The sequence below is a fragment of the Pan paniscus genome, chromosome 19 (genome assembly GCF_029289425.2).
Source record: "Pan paniscus chromosome 19, NHGRI_mPanPan1-v2.0_pri, whole genome shotgun sequence".
Classification (NCBI taxonomy): Eukaryota; Metazoa; Chordata; class Mammalia; order Primates; family Hominidae; genus Pan; species Pan paniscus.
This window is the reverse complement of record NC_073268.2, coordinates 91,959,515-91,982,756: the sequence shown is the minus strand read 5'-3', so window position 1 is coordinate 91,982,756 and position 23,242 is coordinate 91,959,515. Positions and strand designations below refer to the sequence as shown.

Sequence of the window (23,242 nt, the reverse complement as noted above, 5' to 3'; positions counted from 1 at the left end):
CACTCTGTTGCCTAGGTTGGAGTGCAGTGGCGCGGTCTTGGCTCACTGCAGCTTCCACCTCCCCGGTTCAAACGAGTCTCTTGCCTCAGCCTCCTGCTGCGGGATTACAGATGTACACCACCACACCCAGCTAATTTTTGTTTTTAGTAGAGACAGGGTTTCACCATGTTGGCCAGGCTGGTCTTGAATTCCTGACCTCAGGTGATCCCCCCGCCTTGGCCTCTGAAAGTGCTGGGATTAACAGGCGTGAGCCACGGCGCCCAGCCAAAGCTACATCATTTTTAAGCAACCACTTTAATTTTCTTCATTAGGGAGTATGAGCCTGATGTGGGCAGAATCCAGATGAGCTGGCCAGTGCTGTGAAGGAGCTGAGAGCACCCCCGAGAGCCGTGAGATGGTAGGCAGAGTTCAGAGTAAGATGCATGGAAAGCGAACATGCCTCCCATCCTGCATCCCCAAAGATCTTGACTGCATGCAACACTCTGGGGGCTGGGCGGCAAGGACCAGGATGGAGACCCTGGAGAAGAGTGACAGGAGGTGGCATTGATACCAAACTTTCGACGACCAAGTTTTCTTCTGAGACTCTGAGTGTCCAGCTGGAAGCGTTTTTAAGTGTCTGTCACTGGTATTGAGGAGTCAGGGGCACGGAATAGAAGACATTTCCGGTCACATGACATCTGGGCTGGGAGGGTTTGCATGTCATGTCTGGGAAAGGAGTGACCTGCCCGCCCATTGGCACCCATCGCTGGTTAGCAGGGCTGTTTCCACGCTCTGAATGAGTCCGTTCTCAGAAACTATAGGAACGCATAAAGGACTTACATCTCTAAATGCCTCTGGTTACTTGGCAAAAGGCAACGCAATTCATTCTGCATTGCCAATTTCCACCTGTGTTCACTGTTTGGTTTTCTTGATGTGATTTGTTTTTCCCATTTTAGGCGCCAAAAACCAAGAAAGGATGGAAAGGTGAGTGGAGAGATGGAACATTACTCTTAAGCCAAATATATATCTTTTTCCCCTTTGGTCCTGGAACAATGAGATGTGTTTATTTAAATGTTTTTGGGCCGGGCACGGTGGCTCACAGCTGTAATCCCAGCGCTTTGGGAGGCCGAGGTGGGTGGATCATGAGGTCAGGAGATCGAGACCATCCTGGCTAACACGATGAAACCCCATCTCTGCTAAAAATACAAAAAATTAGCCGGGCGTAGTGGCGGGTGCCTGTAGTCCCAGCTACTCGGGAGGCTGAGGCAGGAGAATGGTGTGAACACAGGAGGCGGAGCTTGCAGTGAGCCGAGATCTCACCACTGCACTCCAGCCTGGGCGACAGAGTGAGACTCTGTCTCAAAAAAAAAAAAAATGTTTTTGATCAGAGTCTTGCTGTTCTTCCCATTATTCCGTAGGCAGCCTTGGTCTTCCTTATGTTGCCTCACTGGTCCTCAGAGAAGTTCAGACATAAATAAGATATGAGGTTTTGGAAAAAATCCTTCTCCTTGGGCTCTGTATCCAGAAATATGTGGTTGGGATTCAGGGTGGGAAAGCTGGTGTGGGAAAACGAATTTGATATTCATACTTAGGTTCCCCCACATGCCTCCATCAGAAAGTGGCCATTGATGAGGACATCCAGACCAGTTCTGGGGGGTCTTAGATGGAAGGGTACAAGGAGCCCACTTGTCTGAAAGTAGCCTCCATGTGCCTAGAAATCTTGGGCACTCTTCCCAGCGAGCTGCACTGGGCTGTGTTCAGGGTCTGGATGACTGATCTTTGGCCAGTGTGTCATGGTAGGCAGGTAGAATATAGGTTCTGCTGAAAATCTGCACCATCATCCTTTCAGATAGTTGTGTGGTTTTTTTTTTTTTAAGACGGAGTCTTGCTCTGTTGCCCGGGGTAGAGTGCAATGGCGTGATCTCAGGTCACTGCAACCTCTGCCTCCCAGTTTCAAGCAATTCTTCTGCCTCAGCCTCCCCAGTAATTGGGATTACAGGCATGTGTCACCCATGCCCGGCTAATTTTTGTTTTGTTTTGGTTTTGTTTGTTTTTGAGACGGCGTCTTGCTCTGTCACCCAGGCTGGAATGCAGTGGCGCGATCTCGGCTCACTGCAACCTCTGCCTCCCAGGTTCAAGCAATTTTTCTGCCTCATCCTCTCCAGTAGCTGGGATTACAGGCATGCGCCACCATGCCTGGCTAATTTTTGGGGGGGGGTCTTTTTGTTGTTTTTTGAGACGGCGTATCGCTCTGTCGCCCAGGCTGGAGTGCAGTGGTGCGATCTCGGCTCACTACAAACTCTGCCACCTGGGTTCAAGTGATTCTCCTGCCTCAGCCTCCCGAGTACCTGGGACTACAGGCACATGCCACCATACCTGGCTAATTTTTTGTATTTTTAGTAGAGACAGGGTTTCACCGTGTTAGCCAGGCTGGTCTCGAACTCCTGACTTCAGGTGATCCACCCACCTTGGCCTCCCAAAGTGCTGGGATTGCAGGTGTGAGCCACCGTGCCCGGCCATTTTTTTTGTATTTTTAGTAAAGACAGGGTTTTACCATGTTGGTCAGGCTGGTCTCGAACTCCTGACTTCAGGTGATCCACCCGCCTCGGCCTCCCAAAGTGCTGGGATTGCAGGTGTGAGCCACTGCACCCAGCCTGAGATAGTTATTTAAATTTCTGCCTCGGGGTGTTTCAACAAGGCTTTGTGACTTGTTGCCAGAAACTTGTAAAACATCTCGTGGCCAATGAAAGGAGAGCTAAGCCTAAGTCCCAACATCTGAAAGCTCTGACGCCTTCTGGCAAGTCTCAAGCCTTGATGTTTATAAGGGCCACTCTTCTTTCCTCCTGAAGTCATGACAGTCCCTTTTCTGTTCCAGGCTCCATTGATGATTTTCTTGGTGACCTTCTAGGGGATGATAGTAAGTGTGCCTTGCCCAGAATCCCCTAATTTGGGCTGCTGCTGTTGCTTTTTTTTCTTACTATGTTGCCCAGGCTCGTCCCAAGCTTCTGGACTGAAATGATCCTCCGCCTCCTGAACCAAAGTGCTGGGATTACAGGCATGAGCCACTACACCCGGCCTTTTTTAAAAATTGAGATATACATGCCTGTAATCCCAGCACTCTGGGAGGAGGAGGAGGGCCAATCTCAAGGTCAGGAGTTCAAGACCAGCCTGACCAACATGGTGAAACCCCATCTCTACTAAAAATATAAAAAAAAAATTAGCTGGGCGTAGTGGCGGGCGCCTGTAATCCCAGCTACTTGGAAAGCTGAGGCAGGAGAATCACTTGAACCCAGGAGGCGGAGGTTGCAGTGAGCCAACGTTGCGCCACTGCGCTCCAGCCTGTGCGACAGCGAGACTCCGTCTCAAAAAAAAAAAAAAATTGAGATGTAATTTATATAGCATAAAGTCCACTCTTGTAAAGTGTACAACTCAGTGGTTTTTGAATATTCAAAAGTTGTACAACCATCAACACTACCTAATTCCAGAACATTTTCCATCACCCCTTAAAGAAACCCCATGCCCATTAGTAGTCAATTTCATTCTCTCCTCCCTCCAACCTTAGGCAACCACTTATTACTTACTCCCTGTCTCTATGGAGTTGCCTATTGTGGACACTTTACATAAAATGGAATCACACAGCATCTTACCTTTTTTTTTTTTTTTTGAGACAGAGTTTCACTCTTGTTGCCCAGGCTGGAGTGCAATGGCGCAATCTCGGCTCACCGCAACCTCCACCTCCCAGGTTCAAGCAATTCTCCTGCCTCAGCCTCCTGAGTAGCTGGGATTACAGGTGCTCACCACCACACCCAGCTAATTTTGTATTTTGAGTAGAGACGGGGGTTTCTCCATGTTGGTCAGTCTGGTCTCGAACTCCCAACCTCAGGTGATCCGCCCATCTCGGCCTCCCAAAGTGCTGGGATTACAGGTGTTGAGCCACGGCGCCCGGCCAGCATCTTACCTTTACATCTAGCTTTTTTTTTTTTTTTTTTGAGACAGAGTCTCACTGTGTCACCCAGGCTGGAGTGCAGTGGCACCATCTCGGCTCTGCCTCTGCCTCCTGAGTTCAAGCGATTCTCGTGCCTCAGCTTCCCGAGTAGCTGGAGCTACAGGCATGCACCACCACAACCAGCTACTTTTTGTATTTTTAGTAGAGATGGGTTTTCGCCATGTTGGCCAGGCTGATCTCGAACTCCTGGCCTCAAACACCTGCCTCAGCCTCCCAAAGTGTTGGGATTACAGGCATGAGCTACCATGCCTAGCGCACGTAGCTTCTCTGATATAGCATAATATTTTCCAAGTTTATCAACACTGTGGCATGAATCAGTACTTTATAACTTTTTTATGGCTAGATAACGTTCCATTGTGTGGATAAATCACGTTTTGTTTAATCCCTTCATCAGTTGATGGGTATCTGAGATATTTCCACATTTTGGCTGTTATGAATAATGCTGTTATGAACGTTTGTGTACTAGTTTTTGGGCGGACGTGTTTTCAGTTCATATGGAATTCCTGGACCATATGGTAACTGTATGTTTAACTTTTTGAGGAGACTGCTTTTCCACAGCAGCTATGCCATTTTACATCCCACCAACAGTGTAAGATGGCTCTAGTTCCTCTACATCCTTGCTAATACTTGTTTTCCTTCTTTTTGATGATTGCCATCCTAGAGGGTGTAAAGTGGGTATCTCATTGTAGTTTTGATGTGCATTTCCCTAATGACTAATGATGTTCAGCATCTTTTCATGTGTTTATTGGCCATGTGTATATCTTTGGAGAAATGTCTGTTCAGATCCTTTGCCCCTTTTTAATTGGGTTACTTGTCTTTTTATCGTTGAGTTAAAAGAGTTCCTTGTAGATTCTGGATGCTAATCCATATTATTTGTGTTCGTGTTGGTCTATTAAGGAACCTGGCTTCATGGTCATGTAAAGCTCACCAGGGACAGAGAAACTTAGGTTTCCCCTACATGGCCCCAGAGAACCCACAAAGCTCTTGTCACCCAGGCTGGAGTGCAGTGGCGCAATTTCAGCTCACTGCAATCTCCGCCTCCCAGTTCAAGCAATTCTCCTGCCTCAGCCTACTGAGTAGCTGGGATGGATTACAGGCACCCACCACCACGCCTGGCTAATGTATTCCAGCCCATGTATTCCAGCCTACAGTTTTGGGCTGTGGAAAAGCAATTGTTCCTCATACATTTCCTTGGGGTGCATTGGGTTGGGTTGGGTTGGGTTGGGTTGGGCTCTTCATTTGGTATTTGGCATTTAGGGTTGACTTCCTCCTTGGAAATGTACCACCCTCTCTCCCATTCAGGTTTTCCAAGGGGTGACATTGGGACCTGCCTATTTGGCCAGATTTCTTCCTCCTAATACAGAGACAGCTTGGGAAGGGAGCTTGCCAGCCTTTGCATCTTGACTCCAGGTCCCTTTAGCTAAATGACACGTTTTCTCTTTTCTTTTTTTCCAGTGACACTACCTGAGAAGCCTGTTAAACTAGCTTCACATACCAGAGACACCACAGGTGTATCTCAGATGTTCCCTTCTTCAAAGGCGAGAACAAAGTAAGGGCAGGGTCGGACTGGGTATCCATGACCTACTTCAGTCTAAATGCTCTCTGCCCCTTCACCCCCAACTTTCTACTTCACATTTGCTCGCCATTTTTTTTTTTTTTTTTTTTTTTAGAGAATATTTGTTACCGAGGCTGGAGTGCAGTGGCACGATCTCGGCTCACTGCAACCTCCGCCACCCCAGTTCAAGCAATTCTCCTGTCTCAGCCTCCCAAGTAGCTGGGACTACAGGTGCCCACGACCATACCCGGCTAATTTTTGTATTTTTAGTAGAGACAAGGTTTCACCATATTGGTCAGGCTGGTCTCAAACTGACCTCAGGTGATCCGCCCACCTCGGCCTCCCAAAGTGCTGGGATTACAGGCGTGAGGCACCATGCCCGGCCCACCCGGCTAATTTTTGTATTTTTAGTGAAGACAATTTTACCACATTGCCCAGGCTGGTCTTGAACTCCTGGGCTGAAGCGATCCACTCAGTCTCCCAAAGTGCTGGGATTACAGGTGTGAGCCACTCGCACCTGGCCGTGCTCACTTCTAATGTCAGTTAATTTCCACCCACTTCCCTCAGCTCCTGGTTTTGTTTATTTATTTATTTATTTTTATTTTTTCTCTTTTTTTGAGATGGAGTCTCACTCTGTCACCCAGGCTGGAGTGCAGTGGCGTGATCGGCTCACTCTAACCTCTGCCTCCCAGGTTCCAGCAGTTCTCCTGCCTCAGCCTCCCACGCAGTTGGGATTACAGGCACACACCACCACGTCTGGCTACTTTGTTATTAGTAGAGATGGGGTTTCACCATGTTGGCCAGGCTGGTCTCGAACTCCTGATCTCAGGTGATCTGCCCACCTTGGCCTCCCAAAGTGCTGTTATTACAGGCGTGCGCCACCGCGCCTGGCCACCTCCTGGTTTTATTGAAGGAGCCTGGGGAAGTTAAAGAGAACTGCACAAAAGGTCAGCAGTCCTGGCTTCTATCCTCCATCTGTTACTTATGATATGACCTTGGGCAGTTTCTGAACTTCTCTGAGCCCTCATTTTCTTATCCTCAGAATTAAAGGATTGGCCTAGATCAGTGATTTTCAAATTGTGTTTGTTCTTCTAAGATAAGAATGAATACCCCACAGATGAGAGATAGGGAGGAATTTTCTGAGCCCTCCTCCCTCTTGTGATCTGGAGCAGTTGTTTTTCTTACTTTTTTTTTTTTTACTTTATTTTTTGAGACAGAGTCTTGCTCTGTCGCCCAGGCTGGAGTGCAGTGGCGCAATGTCAGCTCATTGCAGCCTCCACCTCCCGGTTCAAGTGATTCTCCTGCCTCAGCCTCCTGAGTAGCTGGGATTACAGGTGCCCACCACCACGCCTGGCTAATTTTTGTATTTTTAGTAGAGATGGGGTTTCACCATGTTGGCCAGGTTGGTCCCAAACTCCTGACCTCAAGTGATCCACCTGCCTCGGCCTCCCAAAGTGCTGGGATTACAGGCATGAGCCCCCACACCCAGCCCTATGGTTTTTAACAATTTGTTTTTGAAGCAGTTCTACTGCTAACAAAGTTGAAAATCACTGCATCAGGTGGCCTGTGACATTCCTTTTAGCACCTCTGTTCTCCGGAGAGATCTATCCGAGATTCCTTGGGCTTTCTAAGCCACTCCTCCCCTTTTTAGAGTCATCCAGTGCCCTGGGATGCAGGTAGGGGCTGACGCCTCCCCTTTGCAGGTCCCTCCTGGGTGATGATGTCTTCAGCACCATGGCAGGCCTGGAAGAAGCTGATGCTGAGGTGAGCCTGGCTGTTTCCCTCCACCTCCCTACTTATCCCCAGAAACATTGAGATGGGTGTTGTGGCCAAGGGGCTGCCCACGGAAGGGTTTAGAAGTCCCTGCAAAGTCACTTTGTTCTTTTTGTTTGTTTTTTGAGATGGAGTCTCCCTCTGTTGCTCAGGCTAGAGTGCAGTGGTGTGATCTCGGCTCACTGCAACCTCCGCCTCCCAGGGTCAAGCAATTCTCCTGCCTCAGCCTCCCAAGTAGCTGGGCTTACAGGTGCCTGCCACCATGACTGGCTAATTTTTGTTGTTGTTGTTGTTGTTTTTGTTTTGAGATGGAGTCTCCCTCTGTCGCCCAGGCTGGAATGCAGTGGTGCGATCTTGGCTCACTGCAATCTCCGCCTCCTGGTTCAAGCGATTCTCCTGCCTCAGCCTCTTGAGTAGCTGGGATTACAGGCACCCACCACCACGCCTGGCTGATTTTCGTATTTTTAGTAGAGATGGGGTTTCACCCTGTTGGTCAGGCTGGTCTCAAACTCCTAACCTCTTGATCCACCCACATCGGCCTCTCAAAGTACTGTGATTACAGGCTGAGCCACCGTGCCCAGCCAAAGAAAATAATTTTTGTATTTTTAGTAGGTAATTTTGTATTTTTAGTAGAGATGGGGTTTCACCACGTTGGCCAGGCTGGCCTCAAACTCCTGACCTCAAGTGATCTACCCGCCTCGGCCTCCCAAAGTGCTGGGATTACAGGCGTGAGCCACTGTAAATAATGCCCAAGGGCTGCCGAGTGGACCCAAAGCAGAATCCTCTTTCCGGTAGTAAGATGAGTGGAAAGGAGAGCTCCCTGAAACTGCTGGAGTCTTAGATGTTGCTCCTTTCCCCTTATAAACTCCATAGCTGTCCATTGGCATGGGTGGGAAGTAGCAGAATTTCAGTCCTGGATGGAAGAGTTTTCTATGGTTGGAAGGAGCAGGAATGGCAGTGCTCTCTGAGTCTCTAAAACCAGGCAGGTTTGGCTTCAAACAACTGCCAAGCCCAAGCAAGGGGAACAAAGCCACCCTCCTGTGTAAGCTCCATTGGCCAAGCTCTGCTCCTGCCGCACCGTCTGCCCTAACAGAAGCAAGGGGCCAGGACCCTGAGTTTTATTGGGCCTTGACTAATGTGCCTCCTCATCTGTGTCCTCACCCTCCTTGTGGACTTAGGTTTCAGGTATCTCAGAGGCAGACCCACAGGCTCTGCTCCAGGCCATGAAGGTAAGGAAACAGCTTGCACGATTCTTAGAACTGGGGGTGGGTGGGGTGGGGTCATGATATTTTGTACCAAAGCTTCATTCTCCCTCTAATTTCTCCCTTTACAACCTGTGTTTCTGAGCCCTTCCTCGTGCAAGCATGGAACTCGTCTGTGAGCCGTTGGCCTCCTTGCCTTTCTGAGTATCAACCAGTGTTCCTGGTATACACAGAGTGGAGAGTGCCACAGGCCTCTGGGGAAACGGGGCCAGCTCTACTCGGAGGCCCACCTAGCTGGGTCCCCTCACCTCCACCTAGAAGACAGAGGGGGAGACTCTCTCCTCTAATGCTTGTTCTTAATCTTTCTCCATATTTCTCTCCACATCCCCTGCCAAGCCCCCTTCAATACTGCTGTCTTCTCATCAGATCAAGCCCAGCGCCAATCTTTGCAATGGATTTTTAAGGCACAGATTCTGAATAATTTGTAAGGACATAATCTCTAGCTTGGCCTAAGACACCTTGTTCTCCCTCTCCTTCCAGCCAGCAGCACCTTCCTGTCTGACCCTTGGGGTTTTGTGTCCCTTTTAGTTAACCCATTTTGCCACAGTCCCTAGGACAAGGCCGCGTTTTTGGTTACAGCCCTGTGGGGCTCTTGTTTTTGTTGTGTATTTTTGTTTTTTGGGTTTTTTTTTAGAGACACCATCGCATTCTATCACCCAGGCTGGAGTGCAGTGGTGTGATCTCATTGCAACCTTAAACTCCTGGCCTTAAGCGATTCTCTTACCTTGGCCTCCCAAAATACTGTAATTACAGGCATGAGGCACCACACCCGGTCCAGATTCAGCTTCTTTAATCTCATCTTGAAATCTTTCTCCTCAAAGGCCAGGCACCTGTAATCCCAGAACTTTGGGAGGCCGAGGCAGTAGGCTCGCTTGAGCCTAGGAGTTGGAGGCTGCAATGAGCTATGATCACACCACTGCACTACAGCCTGGGTGGTGACAGAGTGAGACTCTGTCTTCAAAAAAAAAAAACAAGTCTGGCATGGTGGCTTACTCCTGTAATGCCAGCACTTTGGGAGGCCATGGCAGGTGGATCACTTGAGCTCAGAAGTTGGAGGCTGCAATGAGCTATGATCGCACCACTTCACTCCAGCCTGGGTGACAGAGTGAGACTCTGTCTTTATTTTATTTTATTTTTAATTTATTTTTATTTTTTTGAGACGGAGTCTTGCTCTGTTGCCTAGGCTGGAGTGCAGTGGCATGATCGCGGCTCACTGCAACCTCCACCTCCCAGGTTCAAGCGATTCTCCTACCTCAGCCTCCCAAGTAGCTGGGATTACAGGCGTGAACCACCACACCCAACTAATTTTTGTATTTTTTGTAGAGACAGGGTTTCATCATGTTGGCCAGGATGGTCTCGATTTCTTGACCTGGTGATCCACCTGCCTCGGCCCAAAGTGCTGGGATTCTAGGCATGAGCCACCGCGCCCGGCCAATATCCTGTCTAAAAAAAGAAAAAAAAGAAAGCTTTTTTCCCGAGACCAGCCACCTAGGATCCCTGGGCATAACCCACAAGTCCTCTGACTCAATTTTTGGTGCTGACTTTGAGTCTCTCATCCCAGAACCATGAGCTGGACTCCACTCCACCCCTCCCTGCTTACCTTTAGTTCCATTTTCTTTCTTCACTCACTGTTTTTCTCAACAGTTTTCTCATTTTCCTTTGTTTTCTCACAATTCTACACCTGGGGTGCCAACAGCCCATCTCTCTCAGGTGGAAGTCCTCAGCCCCTTATCAGACATCGTCCTCTGCCCTCCCTCCCTGGTTTTCTAGGACCTGGACGGCATGGATGCTGATATCTTAGGTCTGAAGAAATCTAATTCAGCCCCTAGCAAAAAAGCTGCAAAGGACCCTGGGAAAGGAGAGCTGCCCAACCACCCCAAGCCTGCAGGTGGGTCAGTAGCCAGTGAGAAAGGTGCATGGGAGACGGCTCCTCGCATCTGCTAGGGAGACTTTGAGGACGTGGAAGATGCTAGTAGGAAGCGTTCATGTCCTTGGGTTTTCTCTGCACAGGATGGAAAGGCCAAGGAGCATTTGTGCGTGTGTGTGTTTGAGTGTGTGTGGTGGGGTAAGGGGACAGCTTGAGTTTCCTCCCTTCCTCAAGCTGTTCCAGGCCCTCTGGGTCCAACATGGGCAGCTCCTGGAGAAGCTGTGTGAGTTAAAATGGAGAACTCTATGGTAGCCTGTGCCTCTCCTGAACCCATGTCTCTGGAGTGACTCATGATGAGGAAGCAGAGGTAGCTCCTACCTCGTTTCCCTGCCAGAAGCCCATGGGAGAACTGGAGACTCCTCCCTTGGCTGTGCCCATGGCCATGAGCCCCCAGCTTCCCAGGAAGAAGTGCACCCCATCCCAGGGGCCCCAGTCCATGATATGGGAGGAGGACTTTGGCCAGGAGAGACTCAGGCCCATGACCTTGTCTTCTGCTTCCTGCAGGGGGTGCCATTCCCACCAAGAAGTCACTTCCGTCTCCCAGCAGCTCTGGGCATCAGAACAGGAGGTTTTCCTCTGAAGGTACCATAGGCTCCTGTCATGCCTCTGGGACACTCTGGTTTGGGAGTGGAGCAGCCTAGGTATGCTTGCTGGCCCGAGGCCCAGCTGCTGCCTATGTCACATGGGTGCCACTGGTTTACTTCCTCGTGAATTCATGTCGGGACCAGTTATATTGTATTGGCTGAGATATTAGGGAACTTATTTGCAAAGACCTTAAAGCCAGGCATCAAACTGAAGATCTTCCCAAGTATAGGAAGGAGCCCCTTTCCCGTCATGAATGTGTGGATATTTTACTTCTCTTCTGACGCTTGAGGGACATTTCCAGAAGGCCATGCAGCCTGCAGAGTCAGAGGCCCCATGGGCAAGCCTGAGGCAGGCCCCGTAGGTCCAGGGCCGCCCTCCATCTCCCTCTCTCCTTGCCCGGCCTGTCTCTTTGTGGAGTCCCCGTTGCCCCAGGCCCCACCCTCCAGATGCCAGGGGGCTTGTTTATGTACTGGAGCAGCTAGAAGCCTTGACTCGAGCGCTGCTCCCCAGTTCAGGCTTGCTTTTCCTCAACTAAGTGCTGCAGTCTGACCTGTGCTTTCCCTTCTGCTGTGAGACTTGGAAGACCCATTGGGAGGACTTCTCTCCTATGATGAAGGAGGAATCACCAAGCAGCCGCCTGTAACACAGAGTAAAACAGCTTCTGACAAGAGCCCCAGCACAGTGAGAGATCAAGGTAGGGTGGAGTGGGCTCATTTCTCATCCTGGAGGAAGAGTTTATTGGCAACAAGCTAACCAGCCTTTCTGGTGCAGAACCAGAGGCCTCTCCCAGGTGGGGACCAGAGGTCTAAGGTCCAGTACAAAGAGATCATCAGCCTTTAGGAATAGGAAGGTAGGACGTGTGAGTCTGGGAGTAGGCTGGAGGAATTGGGTCCCGTGGACAGACCAGGCAGGTCTAAAGCCTGTCGTCCTACCCAAAGGTGCAGAGAAACCACCCCCAACCCCATTCAGATATCACAGTTGAGGGCAAGAAGGCTGCAGGCATTGGGCCTTGTTTTGTCTTTCAGGTCCCTCTATTCCTCTAACTCCTGGGGACACCCCCATCCGAAAAAAAGAAGAATTGTTGTTTGATGATGGGGATGACATCATGGCCACCTTGGGGTTTGGAGACAGCCCCAAAGCAGAGAAGAGGCAGATAGGAGACCAGTAAGGATCCCTGAGTAGGCCAGGCTGCTGCCTCAGGTTCAGGGAAAAGCTGGTGGACGGGTACTGTGGGATTCCCGAGAGCCCCTCATACCTACACATTCCTGCCGTGTGTCCCGTCCTGCAGGGAAGGGCCTCGCCCTGCTCGCTCCACGCTGGATGAGCTGCTGGGTCGAGGCACGGCCACCAAACTCCTGGCCCGCCCGGGCACCGGGGAGCACAGGGAGTTCAAGCTAGACAAGAAGTACCAGAGGCCACAGGGTAAGGAGGCTTGCGGGGGCCGCAACAGGACGGGAGGGAGGCCTCTAGATCAGGCTTTCATCACAACCTATAATAAGAAATCAGCCTCACATCCTGATACACACGTGATTATACACGTCTATAGCTGAGACAAAATAATACTTACTGTGAAATAATACTTACCGTGACCACCGTTCGTGCTCAGTTGTCTATGATTGAGATGCTGTTTGATTTGGAAACACACTGGCTGTGACACATTAAGCTGGTTTCTCAGCCCTCTCATGGGTAGCAGCTCGCATTTGAAAAGCACTGCTCTGGCCATGTTTCTCAAAGCATCAGCCCACAAGCTGTCTGCTGAGAATCATTCTTGTGACACATGCCGCTCGCTGGACCTGACCTCAAGGGATCCTGGGGCAGGGTCTGGCTACTGCAAGTCCACTGCATCTTCCTGGCCAGTGCCTGAGGTGCTCCCTTCACAGCAGCTTCCCTCTGCTCGTCTTACACAACAAGCTACCAAATTCAGCTTTTGTTAGAATTTTGCAGCCGCAAATGAGCTTGGTTCCCCTACTCCAGATCATGGTCACAGGCTCCTTAATTCACAGACAGTGAAGATACGTGGGGTGACGAGGACTTCACCTTTGGAGCCTATCAGCCCACTGTGGTCTCCTCTGAGGGCCGGCAGTCCCGCCGGCAGTCTGTCAGGTAAGTGGGGCCTGCAGGAGGCTTGGCCTCTTGAGACCGGTCGGCCACTGGGAAGACAGGCCCCTGCAGCTGTCCCCTGTCCCACCCGAGAGTCTCATGTGGGAGGCCACAGGGTACAAGGCCCTCAGCTCTGCAGGTGCTGAAGGAAGCGGGAGATGGCCTGGTCCCGCCAGCCCAGAGTGGTGGAGATGGCCCCAGTGGGAGCCCCCATCCCAGACGCTGCTCAGGTTCGCCAGTGCCCCACCCAGCCTCAGAAGGAAAGGGGCAGGTGGGCCTGCCTCCACCTAAAGCCCCTGAAATCATAAAAGGCTGTGATGTCGCTCGGTCTCCCCAAGGAACATACTTCCCAATGGGTAGCAAGACCACTGGCATCTGCGGTGGTTTCTTAGACCCCACTTCCCAGGAACTCTGCTGTCGAACCTGCCGTGACAATTCTGACAGCATGATCCTCTCAGTTTACAAAAAAAAAAAATTAAATCAGTGATAGGATTTTCTGAGTTTGGAGTTCTTTTCCCAGTATATATTTTAAACTTTGTATTTTGAAGTAATTTCAAACTTCAAAAGTCGGCTGGGTGTGGTGGCTCATGCCTGTAATCTCAGCAGTTTGGGAGACCGAGGCAGGTGGATCACCTGAGGTCAGGAGTTCGAGACCAGCCTGGCCAACATAGTGAAACCCTGTCTCTGCTGAAAATACAAAAATTAGCTGGGCGTGATGGTGGGCGCCTGTGATTCCAGCTACTTGGGAGGCTGAGGCAGGAGAATAGCTTGAATCCTAGAAGCGGAAGTTGTGGTGAGCTGAGATTGCACCACTCACTGCACTCCAGCCTGGTCAATAGAGCGAGACTCCGTCTCAAAAAAAAACTTCAGAAGTTGTAAGAACAGCACCAGGAGCCCCTCTCATCCTTTCCCAGGTTCAGCAGTTGTTCCCATTGTGCCAGGTTGGCTTCTTCATCCTCTTTCTATCTGAATAGCTCTAAGCACATCGGCATTACTTCCCACACCCAGTACGTTCTTAACCCTGGGAACCTGCTGCCACTGGTCAGTGACAGATGAAGGCCACGGCCGAACAAATGAAGTAACTGTTGTTGGAAAACCTGGAAACCACTTGATCCAACTTATTATTACTTTTTTTAGACAGAGTCTCACTCTGTCGCCCAGGCTGGAGTGCAGTGGCATGATCTCGGCTTACCACAACCTCTGCCTCCCGGGTTCAAGCAATTCTCGTGCCTCAGCCTCCCAAGTAGCTGGGATTACAGGCGCCCACGACCACACCTGACTAATTTTTTTGTGTTTTTAGTAGAGATGGGGTTTCACATGTTGGCCAGGCTGGTCTTGAACTCCTGGCCTTAAGCGATCTGCCCACCCTGGCCTCCCAAAGATCTGGGATTACAGACATGAGCCACCGTGCTCGGCCTGATTTTTCTTTAGACCTGTGTGCCCATGGCTGTCATTTGATCCTGTTCCTGTTCTCTGTGGGTAGAACTGTCCCTGGTTCATGTGATGGAAGTCAAGGTCTCTGTACTTCGTGGTGTTCTACAGACAGCACGTGGCCTGCCACCTGAGCCGGTCCAGGAGCCACTGCTCACTGGGCCTCAGCTGACTGTGCAGGGTCCCTGGGCATCGTGACGCCCAGCTGCAGGCTGCTAGGGGGCCACTGGGACTGGCTGTTTCCCCTGCCTGACACCCTCCTTTCTGTCTTGAAGTAGGTTCTTAGCAGACAGTGGCCCAGACCCCAAGGGAGAACCAGGCTCCAAACAGAGCCCTCCAATGGCTTCCAGCCCCATCCAGCCCAGGAAGGGAGGAGCTGACTGGTTGGGCCTCAAGGACGAGGACTTGGACCTGTTCCCTGCCTCACCCACCAGAGAGGCCCATCGGGAAAGTTCAGTGCCTGTCATGCCCTCAGTGCCTCCTCCTGCGAACCAGCACTCCACGCCAGCTGGGCTGCCCCCCTCCAGGGCAAAGCCACCAACTGAAGGTGCAGGGTCCCCTGCCAAAGCCAGCCAAGCTTCCAAGCTGCGAGCCTCCAAGGAGGAGAAAGAGGACTGGCTGAGCCATGCCCTGTCTCGGAAGAAGTCCCAAGGCCTGGCCAGAGAGCAGCATGCTGGGACCTCTGAGGGCCTGCGTTTGGCGGGGACAGCGGGCCATCCCCCTTCTGGCAGGTACTGACTTAGGCTGCTGTGGCTAGTAGGGGGAGGACTGGCTGGGGACTTGAGGAGCCCCTTTGCCCCTTCACCTGTCGCAGCCTCAGTCAGCAGCTGGGGAACAAGGCAGGGCGCCGTGGCCACAGAGGCCGCTTCTTGGCTTTGCTACTCTGCCTTTTGGGCACTGCAGAGAGAGCCTCTGGCTCCCAGGCTTGCCCCAGGGACATACCCAAGAAGGAGGGCTGTTGACATTCATGCCCTGACCGCCATGGGGACAGGTGCTAACTTGATCGACGAGAAGACAGAGGGTCCCTGAGGTGGCAGACACACCGCTGCCCTGTCACAGCGCCCTCAGGCTGGAAGCCCCGGCATCCAAACAGCCGGTGCTTCTGCCAACTCCACTGAAGCGAGTATGGCGTGTGTGAGCTGAGATGTCCCTGTGCTCTTTGAGAGTGTTAGAGGAGACCTAGTGGCCGAGAGGCGCCTCTTGGAGAAGCCCTTATCCGTGGGGCAGGATAGCGAGTGACCTCTGAAGGCAGGAAGGCACAAGGGGCCAGCAGGCTGGGGGAGTCCAGAGGAAGTGGTGAAATGTGCTGTGGCCAGAGCCCAGGGGAGTGAACTGGGCAATTTGTGACAGCCCAGGGACATCACCCTGTCCTGGGGTTGATGACAGGAGGGCAGTTTTGACTTTGACCTGAGGCCGAGGGGAAAGCTCAGGCCAAAACAGAAAAGAGCCTGTCTCTTCACTGACCCGTGAGCCGAGAAAGAGGTGGAAATAATGGGAAAGGGAGCCAGCCAGATTTGGTAGACTGAGCAGAATCCTAATCTAGAGCTGAGCCAAGTTAAGTGGACTGGAACAGGGCTCTGAACTTGAACTTGACTCCAGTGTCTATAACATTTCCGTTGTCACTGCTTGGACAGTGTCCATTCACTGCACCACTGTGGACATTGAGGCAGGAAGGGGGTACTGGAAGGGAAGAGATGCCCAGAAATCCCAGGAGCTCAGACGTGGGAGAACGCCCCAAGACGGGATGGTGGAAGCAGGAGGAAGGGGGGCCACGAGCTTCACGTGTGAAGCCCGTCCTGGGCCCTGTCTTCATCCAGCCTGACCTGGGCCTTCTGTCACCTTCACCTTGAACGCTGCCTTTCCTCAGCCAACCTCTCACCAGCACACAAGGGCTTGAGCACGCAGCTGCTGGAGGGCGCTCTGGAACAACTGCACGAGAAAGACCGTGTGTCAGGCCTGGCGTCTCGGGGTAGGCCTGGGCTGCGGGCTGAGTGGGAATGAGAGCATGGTGGGCAGCACAGGCCTCTGTCTGAGAGAGGGACACAGAGGCTGTTCACCCTGCCCCTGCCCCGTGTCCCACACAGAGGCTGCCCACCCTGCTCTGTCCCTGTGCCCTACACAGAGGCTGCCCACCCTGCCCCATCCCTGTGTCCCACCTAGAGGCTGCCCACCCTGCCCCGTCCCCGTGTCCCAGCAGAGGCTGCTCACCATGCCCCATCCCTGTGTCCCATGTAGAGGCTGCCCACCTTGCCCCATCCCCGTGTCCCACCTAGAGGCTGCCCACCCTGCCCCGTCCCCATGTCCCACGCAGAGGCTGCCCACCCTGCCCCGTCCCCGTGTCCCACACAGAGGCTGCTCACCATGCCCCATCCCTGTGTCCTCAGGTCCCCTGTGACTCAGAACCATGCCGCCTCAGCACTCCCTACAGGTTCCCCAAAGAGGGGAACAGCCCCTGGAGACCTCTCAGCCACTGGTTTGTTTTTTGTTTGCTGCTTCATTTGGGAGTTTAACCCTGGGTGAGGAAGAGGTGCTTTGAGCTTCCTTTGGGGTCCCTGGGACATGAGTTACACCAGCCCCTCCTGGACACTCGCAGGCCCAGAGCCCTGGGCCTCCTGCTCATTTCTCTGCTGTTGATGTTTCAGAGCCTGCCACGTGTTTCCCGAGCACCCAGAAACCCACAGAGCCTTCCGTGCCTGTCCAGGTAGGGGTGTGGGCAGACAGGTCTAGCTCAGGGCCTAGGGAGCAATTCTCCATGCCCAGGGGCAACACCCACAGTTTGACCTGACGACCCGCCAGGAAAAATGTGTCAAACATACCAAATGTGACGTCAGCCAGCTCCCCGGGCACCCCCGACTAGAACTTGCCTGAATTTCTAGCCTTGCTGCTCCTGGGCAGAGCTGGGTGTTAATTTGCCTACATCAGTGGGGAGTTTGAGGAGGCAGCCAGGCCGGGGAGCTGGGATGCTGCAGTCAGAAAGCAGGGCCGCAGGGTCCTGTTCCGTCAAGAAAGCCTCCTCCACCCTTGCCATCCTCCCACCACACCTCTGCCTCTGTTTCCCATGTGTGGCAGTCACCTGTGACACCTGGGCCTGGGAGGTGTGCCCCCCCCCCCCCGCCCCAGGAGTGTGTCCCTGGGAGATGGTGGGTAGGGGACAGCTCGTGGGAACCAGATTAGTGTCAACATGTGGGCTTCAGGCCTGACAGGAAAAGCCAGCATCAGCTTTTGTCATAGCGAAGACTCTGCTGGGGTTCAGCCATTTGTCTGGGAAGCCGGAGACCATGCTGGAGAGGAAGCTGTTCCGGAGGGTGGAGGGAGACATGCTCCTGACCAGACCTGCAAGGGGAGGTACACTGGGGACTGCTCAGCCGCAGTGACTGTGACTTTCCAAGGCCTTGGCCCCATCTGCAGCCACAGATCAGATGCAGGGAGGTCCAGTGAGCAGTGGGCCAGGAGGTAGCTGATCTCAGCTGGGCCCCTGTCCCCTCCCTAACCAGGAACACCTCTCTTCCTCTCCTCCAGCCCCTGCTCCCAGAGTCCCTGGCCCGGAGCCTGCTGCCGGGCACAGAATACCAGAAGCAGCTCCTGGCAGCACAGGTGCAACTTCAGAGCGGCCCCACTGAGCTCCAGGCCGAGCTGCTGCAGAGCCAGGCCCGGCTGGCAGAGCTGGAGGCCCAGGTGAGGGGCAGCGGGGCCGTTGGCGCTGGGGGCAGGGTTGCGACAAGAGGGGACACTGAGAGTGGCTGGAAGCTTCCCCAGGAGGGAGGAAGGGCTGTTGGCACAGGGCAGCGTGGAGTACAGCCACCTCCCCTCCCTGGTTGCTGGCCCTCCTGCTGTCTCCCAGGTGCGGAAGCTGGAGCTAGAACGGGCCCAGCATGAGCTGCTGCTGGGGAGTCTGCAGCAGCAGCACCAGGCAGACCTGGAGCTCATCGAGAGTGCACACAGGTACCCTGGCGCTGGCCCCAGCTCTGCCTTGGATCTCACACTGACCCCAAAGGCCACCCAGTGTGCCTGGAGAGGCCTTTAGGCGGCAGCCCTCTGCCTTCCTTGCGCCATGGCTGGGTGTTCTGTTGGCAGAAGCCGCATCAAGGTGCTAGAAACATCGTATCAGCAACGGGAGGAGCGGCTCCGGAGAGAGAACGAAGAGCTGTCAGCTCGGTATCTGTCGCAGTGCCAGGAGGCCGAACAGGCCCGTGCTGAGCTTACGGCCCAGCACCAGCGGCGCTTGGCGGCCATAGCGCAGGAGAAGGACCAGGAAATGGAGCGGCTCCGGGAGCTGCAGCGGTGAGGCCCAGGGACAGGCAGCTGGGGAGCAGGCTTGCAAGGAGTAGCCGGAAGAGAGCCATCCCCATGAGACCCTTCGCTGTGGCTCAGCAGCCTTTGGACAGGGGTTGGGTCCTTCCCTCCCAGTCCAGTGAGTGAGGACTGAGGGCTGAGCACACTGACCCATCACACCCATGGGTGGGGGTGCCACCTGCTCTTACAGAGGCAGGAGGGGGTACCCACAGGCTGTTCAGGCACGGCATGGCAGCAGCAAGCCGCCCAGGGTCTAACTAAGCACAGGGTCATCCACTCGCCTGCTCATGCAGTAGAGGCTAGAAACAAGATCCACCTGGGAAAGGCTTGCGCTGTTGTGCCTGCCATGTTTATAGGGTTGCCTTTCTAGAAGAGAAGGAAACTAAGAAAAGTTACCTAAGGGAGTCAGAGGTCGATGAAGGCAGAGGCAGCCTTTTAAGACTGCTCAGGGCCGGGTGCAGTGGCTCACACCTGTAATCCCAGCACTTTGGGAGGCCGAGGTGGGAGGATCACTTGAGGCCAGGAGTTTGAGACCAGTCTGGGCAACACAGTGAGACCTCATCTCTAAAAACAATTTTTAAATTAGCTGGCATGACAGTGCACTCCTGTAGTTCCAGCTACTTGGGAAACTGAGGCAAGAGGATACCTTCAGCCCAAGAGATCAGGGCTGCAATGAGCTATGATGCCACTGCACTCCAGCCTGGACCACAGAACAAAACCCTGTCTCTAAAAACATTTAAAAAACAAAACACTTGGGAGGCCAAGGCAGGAGGATTGCTTGAGGCTAGGAGTTCAAGACCAGCCTGGGCAACATAGTGAGTCCTCATCTCTAGAAAAAAAAAAAAAAAAGGAAGACTGCTTGGGGCCGGGCGCGGTGGCTCACACCTGTAATCCCAGTGCTTTGGGAGGCCAAGGTGGGCAGATTGCCTGAGCTCAGAAGTTCGAGACCAGCCTGGGCAACACGGTGGAAACCCCATCTCTACTAAAATATAAAAAATTAGGCATGGTGAGCACCTATAGTCCCAGCCACTCGGGAGGCTGAGGCAGGAGAATTGCTTGAACCCAGGAGGCAGAGGTTGCAGTGAGCCGAGATCATGCCACTGAACTCCAGCCTGGGCGACAGAGTGAGAAACTCTGGGTGACAGAGCAAAACTCCATCTCCGAAAAAAGAAAAGCTGAATAATGGGAGGAATGCCCATCTTAGTGCGTGTAGCATTGAGGCACCATGACAGATAAGACAGAGGAGCTGGGGAAACTGAGGCAGTGCCCGGCGGAGGAGAGGCCTGGGAGCAAGGGCTGCACGGAAACACGCCCTTCCACGAGGAGTTACCGCATCAGGGTGATCCAGCTCAGAGTGACCGCCTTCCCCTCCCGCCTCCCCTCAGGGCGTCCATCCTAGACATGCGCAGAGACCACGAGGAGCAGCTGCAGCGGCTAAAGCTGCTGAAGGACCGAGAGGTCGATGCGGCCACCAGTGCCACCTCCCACACGCGGTATGTGCGCTGCCCCAACCATGCCCGCCTGAGGTTGGGGGCCGGGAGGTCCCCGAGACCTTCAGGAGGGGGTGACCCAGTCTTCTTCCAGGTCCCTGAATAGCATCATCCACCAGATGGAGAAGTTCTCCAGCAGCCTGCACGAGTTGTCCTCCCGCGTGGAGGCCTCGCACCTCACCACCTCCCAGGAGCGGGAGCTGGGGATCCGGCAGCGTGACGAGCAGCTGCGGGGTACGCCCTCCCCTCTCAGCCACCCGGGCTCCTGGTGGGAAGGGGAGCAGCTGCTGAGCACCCTGTGGGTTGCCCCCAGCACTGCAGGAGCGGCTGGGCCAGCAGCAGCGGGACATGGAGGAGGAGCGGAGCCGGCAACAGGAGGTCATCGGGAAGATGGAGGCGCGGCTGAATGAGCAGAGCCGGCTGCTGGAGCAGGTGAGGCCCGTCCTCCTGGCCCTCCTGCCACGGGGCCTCTTCTCCAGGGCACCCGCAGGTGTGGCGGCACTCCCCTGACCTCACTTCCTCAGGAGGTCAGCGCCCCACCTGCCGCTTCCTGCCTCTACATCTCCCTGCCCTGGCCAGGCCCTCAACACTGCCCACCTGAGCATGCAGGGGCTGCCTGGCCAGGCCCCCACCACGCCCTGCCCGCTCCTCAGCACCGCAAGCCCCTCGGCCACCTTGGCTGCCCTCCGCAGTCTAGCCCCCGCAACCATCAGCTGCACTTCCCACTTCCTGACACTCGAATCTGTCACATTAGCTGAGGCCTGACATTGGGACAGATGCTCTTGCCCATTAAATGTCATCCTAGCCTCTTCAGCTCTCACAGAGACATTTGAACTCCCTAGATACCTTTCATATATAAGCACATGCTTTATTTAAATAATGATGACCTTAGCCAGGCACAGTGGCCTGTGCCTATAATCCCAGCTACTTGGGGGGCTGAGGCAGCAGGATCACTTAAGGCCCAGAATTTGAGACCAGCCTAGCGAGACCATAAAAAAATTTTTTTATGCCAGGCAAGTTGGCTCATGCCTGTAATTCCAGCACTTCGGGAGGCCAAGGCTGGAGGATCACTTGAGGTCAGGAGTTCGAGACCAGCCTGGCCAACATGGTGAAACTAAAAATAAAGAAATAAAAAACTAGCCAGGCGTGGTGGCGCATGCCTGTAATCCCAGCTACTAGAGAGGCCGAGGTGGGAGAATCGCTTGAATCCAGGACACGGAGGCTGCAGTGAGTGGAGATCATAACATGGCACACCAGTCTGGTTAACAGAGCGAGACTCTGTCTCAAAAAAATAAATAATAAAAACATTTAAATTTTGTTTTAATTAACTGGGTGTGGTGGTGCACACCTGCAGTCCCTGCCTTTGCTCACATCCTTTTCCTTACCTGTGGAAATCTTTCTAGGCTGAATTCAATGGTAATGAATCTTTCGATGCTACCACCTCCACAAAGCCTTCCTTGTCCTCCCACCTATCTTTTTGTCCTCAGCTAGTAGTTATCATCTTCTAAGGTTTTACAAAGCACTGTTATTTTTTAGAGACAGGGTCTTGCTCTGTTGCCCAGGCTGGAGTGCAGTGGTGTGATCATAGCTCACTGCAGCCTGACCTCCTTGGCTTAAGCCATCCTCCTGCCTCAGCTTCCTGAGTAGCTGGGACTACAGGCGCAAACCACCACACCCAGCTAATTGTGTATTTTTTACTGAGATGTGGGTCTCGCCATGTTGCCCAGGCTGGTCTTGAACTCCTGGGCTCAAGCAATCTGCCCACTTAGGCCTCCCAACATTTTGAGAGTACAGGTGGGAGCCACCACGCCTGGCCAAAAAAAAAAATTTGTTTTAGAGATGGGGTCTCACTGTCACTCAGGCTGGAGTGCAGTGGCAAGATCTCAGCCCACTGCAGCTTGAACCTCCTGGGCTCAAGCAATCTGCCCACCTCAGCCACCAAGTAGCTGGGATCACAGGTGCATGCCACTATATCCAGCTAATTTTTTGTATTTTTTGTAGAAACGGGGTTTTGCCATGTTGCCCAGGCTGATCTCAAACTCCTGAGCTCAGACAAGCTGCCCACTTTGGCCTCCCAAAGTGCAGGGATTACAGGCGTGAGCCACCACGCCCAGCCAAAAACTTTTTTTTTTTTTTTTGAGTCAGAGTCTCGCTCTGTCACCCAGGCTGTAGTGTAGTGGCGCAATCTCAGCTCACTGCAACCTTCACCTCCTGGGTTCAAGGGATTCTTCTGCCTCAGCCTCCTGAGCTACTGGGATTACAGGCAACTGCCACCACGCCCAGCTAATTTTTGTATTTTTAGTAGAGATGGGTTTCACCACGTTGGCCAGGCTGGTCTTGAACTCCTGACCTCAGGTGATCCACCCATCTCAGCCTCCCAAAGTGCTGGGATTATAGGGCTGAGCCACTATGCCCGGCCCAAAAAAATGTTTTTAAAGAAGAGAATAAAAATATCCCACTAGTCAGAGATGTCCACTGCTGACCTGATATCTATCCTGTAGCCATATCAACATAGATAGAGATGCTTTTATGTTGTGAAGCATTTTCATTCGCCTCTTCATTTGGTAACTGTGTTAAGCATCTGCCTGGGGTCAGGCACAGTGAAGCTCTCGCCTTGTGCTGTGTGTGTGGCTGGGCCCACAGCACAGCATTAAGCCACCCCGTGCTTAGCCTGCTTGGCTGATGGGTGAGGACAGGCAGAGTGCGTAGCTGGCGATTCAGCGGCAGGGATGTTGCTGCTCTTTGGCCCTCCCAAGCTGCTAGCCTTGGTGCTGTTGGAGACCTGAGGGTTGGGAGGGCACCTGCTGGGTCCTTCTCTTGGGCAGAATCGTGCGGGCTGGG

The 23,242-nt window shown here is 53.1% G+C and overlaps 1 protein-coding gene across 18 annotated transcripts in view; it reads left to right on the top strand.

Moving 5' to 3' along the window:
- The window catches only part of FBF1 (Fas binding factor 1), a 31,472-nt gene that overhangs the window by 2,788 nt on the left and 5,442 nt on the right, over nt 1–23,242 (top strand). For 5 of the 18 annotated variants that reach the window (XM_055101543.2, XM_055101545.2, XM_055101544.2 and 2 more), the window contains 22 exons: nt 312–397; nt 936–963; nt 2,855–2,896; nt 5,441–5,534; nt 7,244–7,304; nt 8,492–8,542; nt 10,346–10,463; nt 11,007–11,084; nt 11,662–11,781; nt 12,113–12,251; nt 12,376–12,509; nt 13,091–13,190; nt 14,897–15,349; nt 16,486–16,587; nt 17,003–17,091; nt 17,261–17,319; nt 18,138–18,293; nt 18,460–18,560; nt 18,693–18,899; nt 20,297–20,404; nt 20,496–20,635; nt 20,715–20,833. In XM_055101543.2, the coding sequence (XP_054957518.1) occupies nt 395–397; nt 936–963; nt 2,855–2,896; nt 5,441–5,534; nt 7,244–7,304; nt 8,492–8,542; nt 10,346–10,463; nt 11,007–11,084; nt 11,662–11,781; nt 12,113–12,251; nt 12,376–12,509; nt 13,091–13,190; nt 14,897–15,349; nt 16,486–16,587; nt 17,003–17,091; nt 17,261–17,319; nt 18,138–18,293; nt 18,460–18,560; nt 18,693–18,899; nt 20,297–20,404; nt 20,496–20,635; nt 20,715–20,833 (2,502 nt within the window). In that variant the 5' untranslated portion in view covers nt 312–394. Of the gene's footprint in view, nt 1–311; nt 398–935; nt 964–2,854; nt 2,897–5,440; nt 5,535–7,243; nt 7,305–8,491; nt 8,543–10,345; nt 10,464–11,006; nt 11,085–11,661; nt 11,782–12,112; nt 12,252–12,375; nt 12,510–13,090; nt 13,191–14,893; nt 15,350–16,485; nt 16,588–17,002; nt 17,092–17,260; nt 17,320–18,137; nt 18,294–18,459; nt 18,561–18,692; nt 18,900–20,296; nt 20,405–20,495; nt 20,636–20,714; nt 20,834–23,242 lie in introns of all 18 variants that reach the window. The other 13 variants (XM_055101540.2, XM_034942913.3, XM_055101539.2 and 10 more) reach the window with 3 other exon arrangements.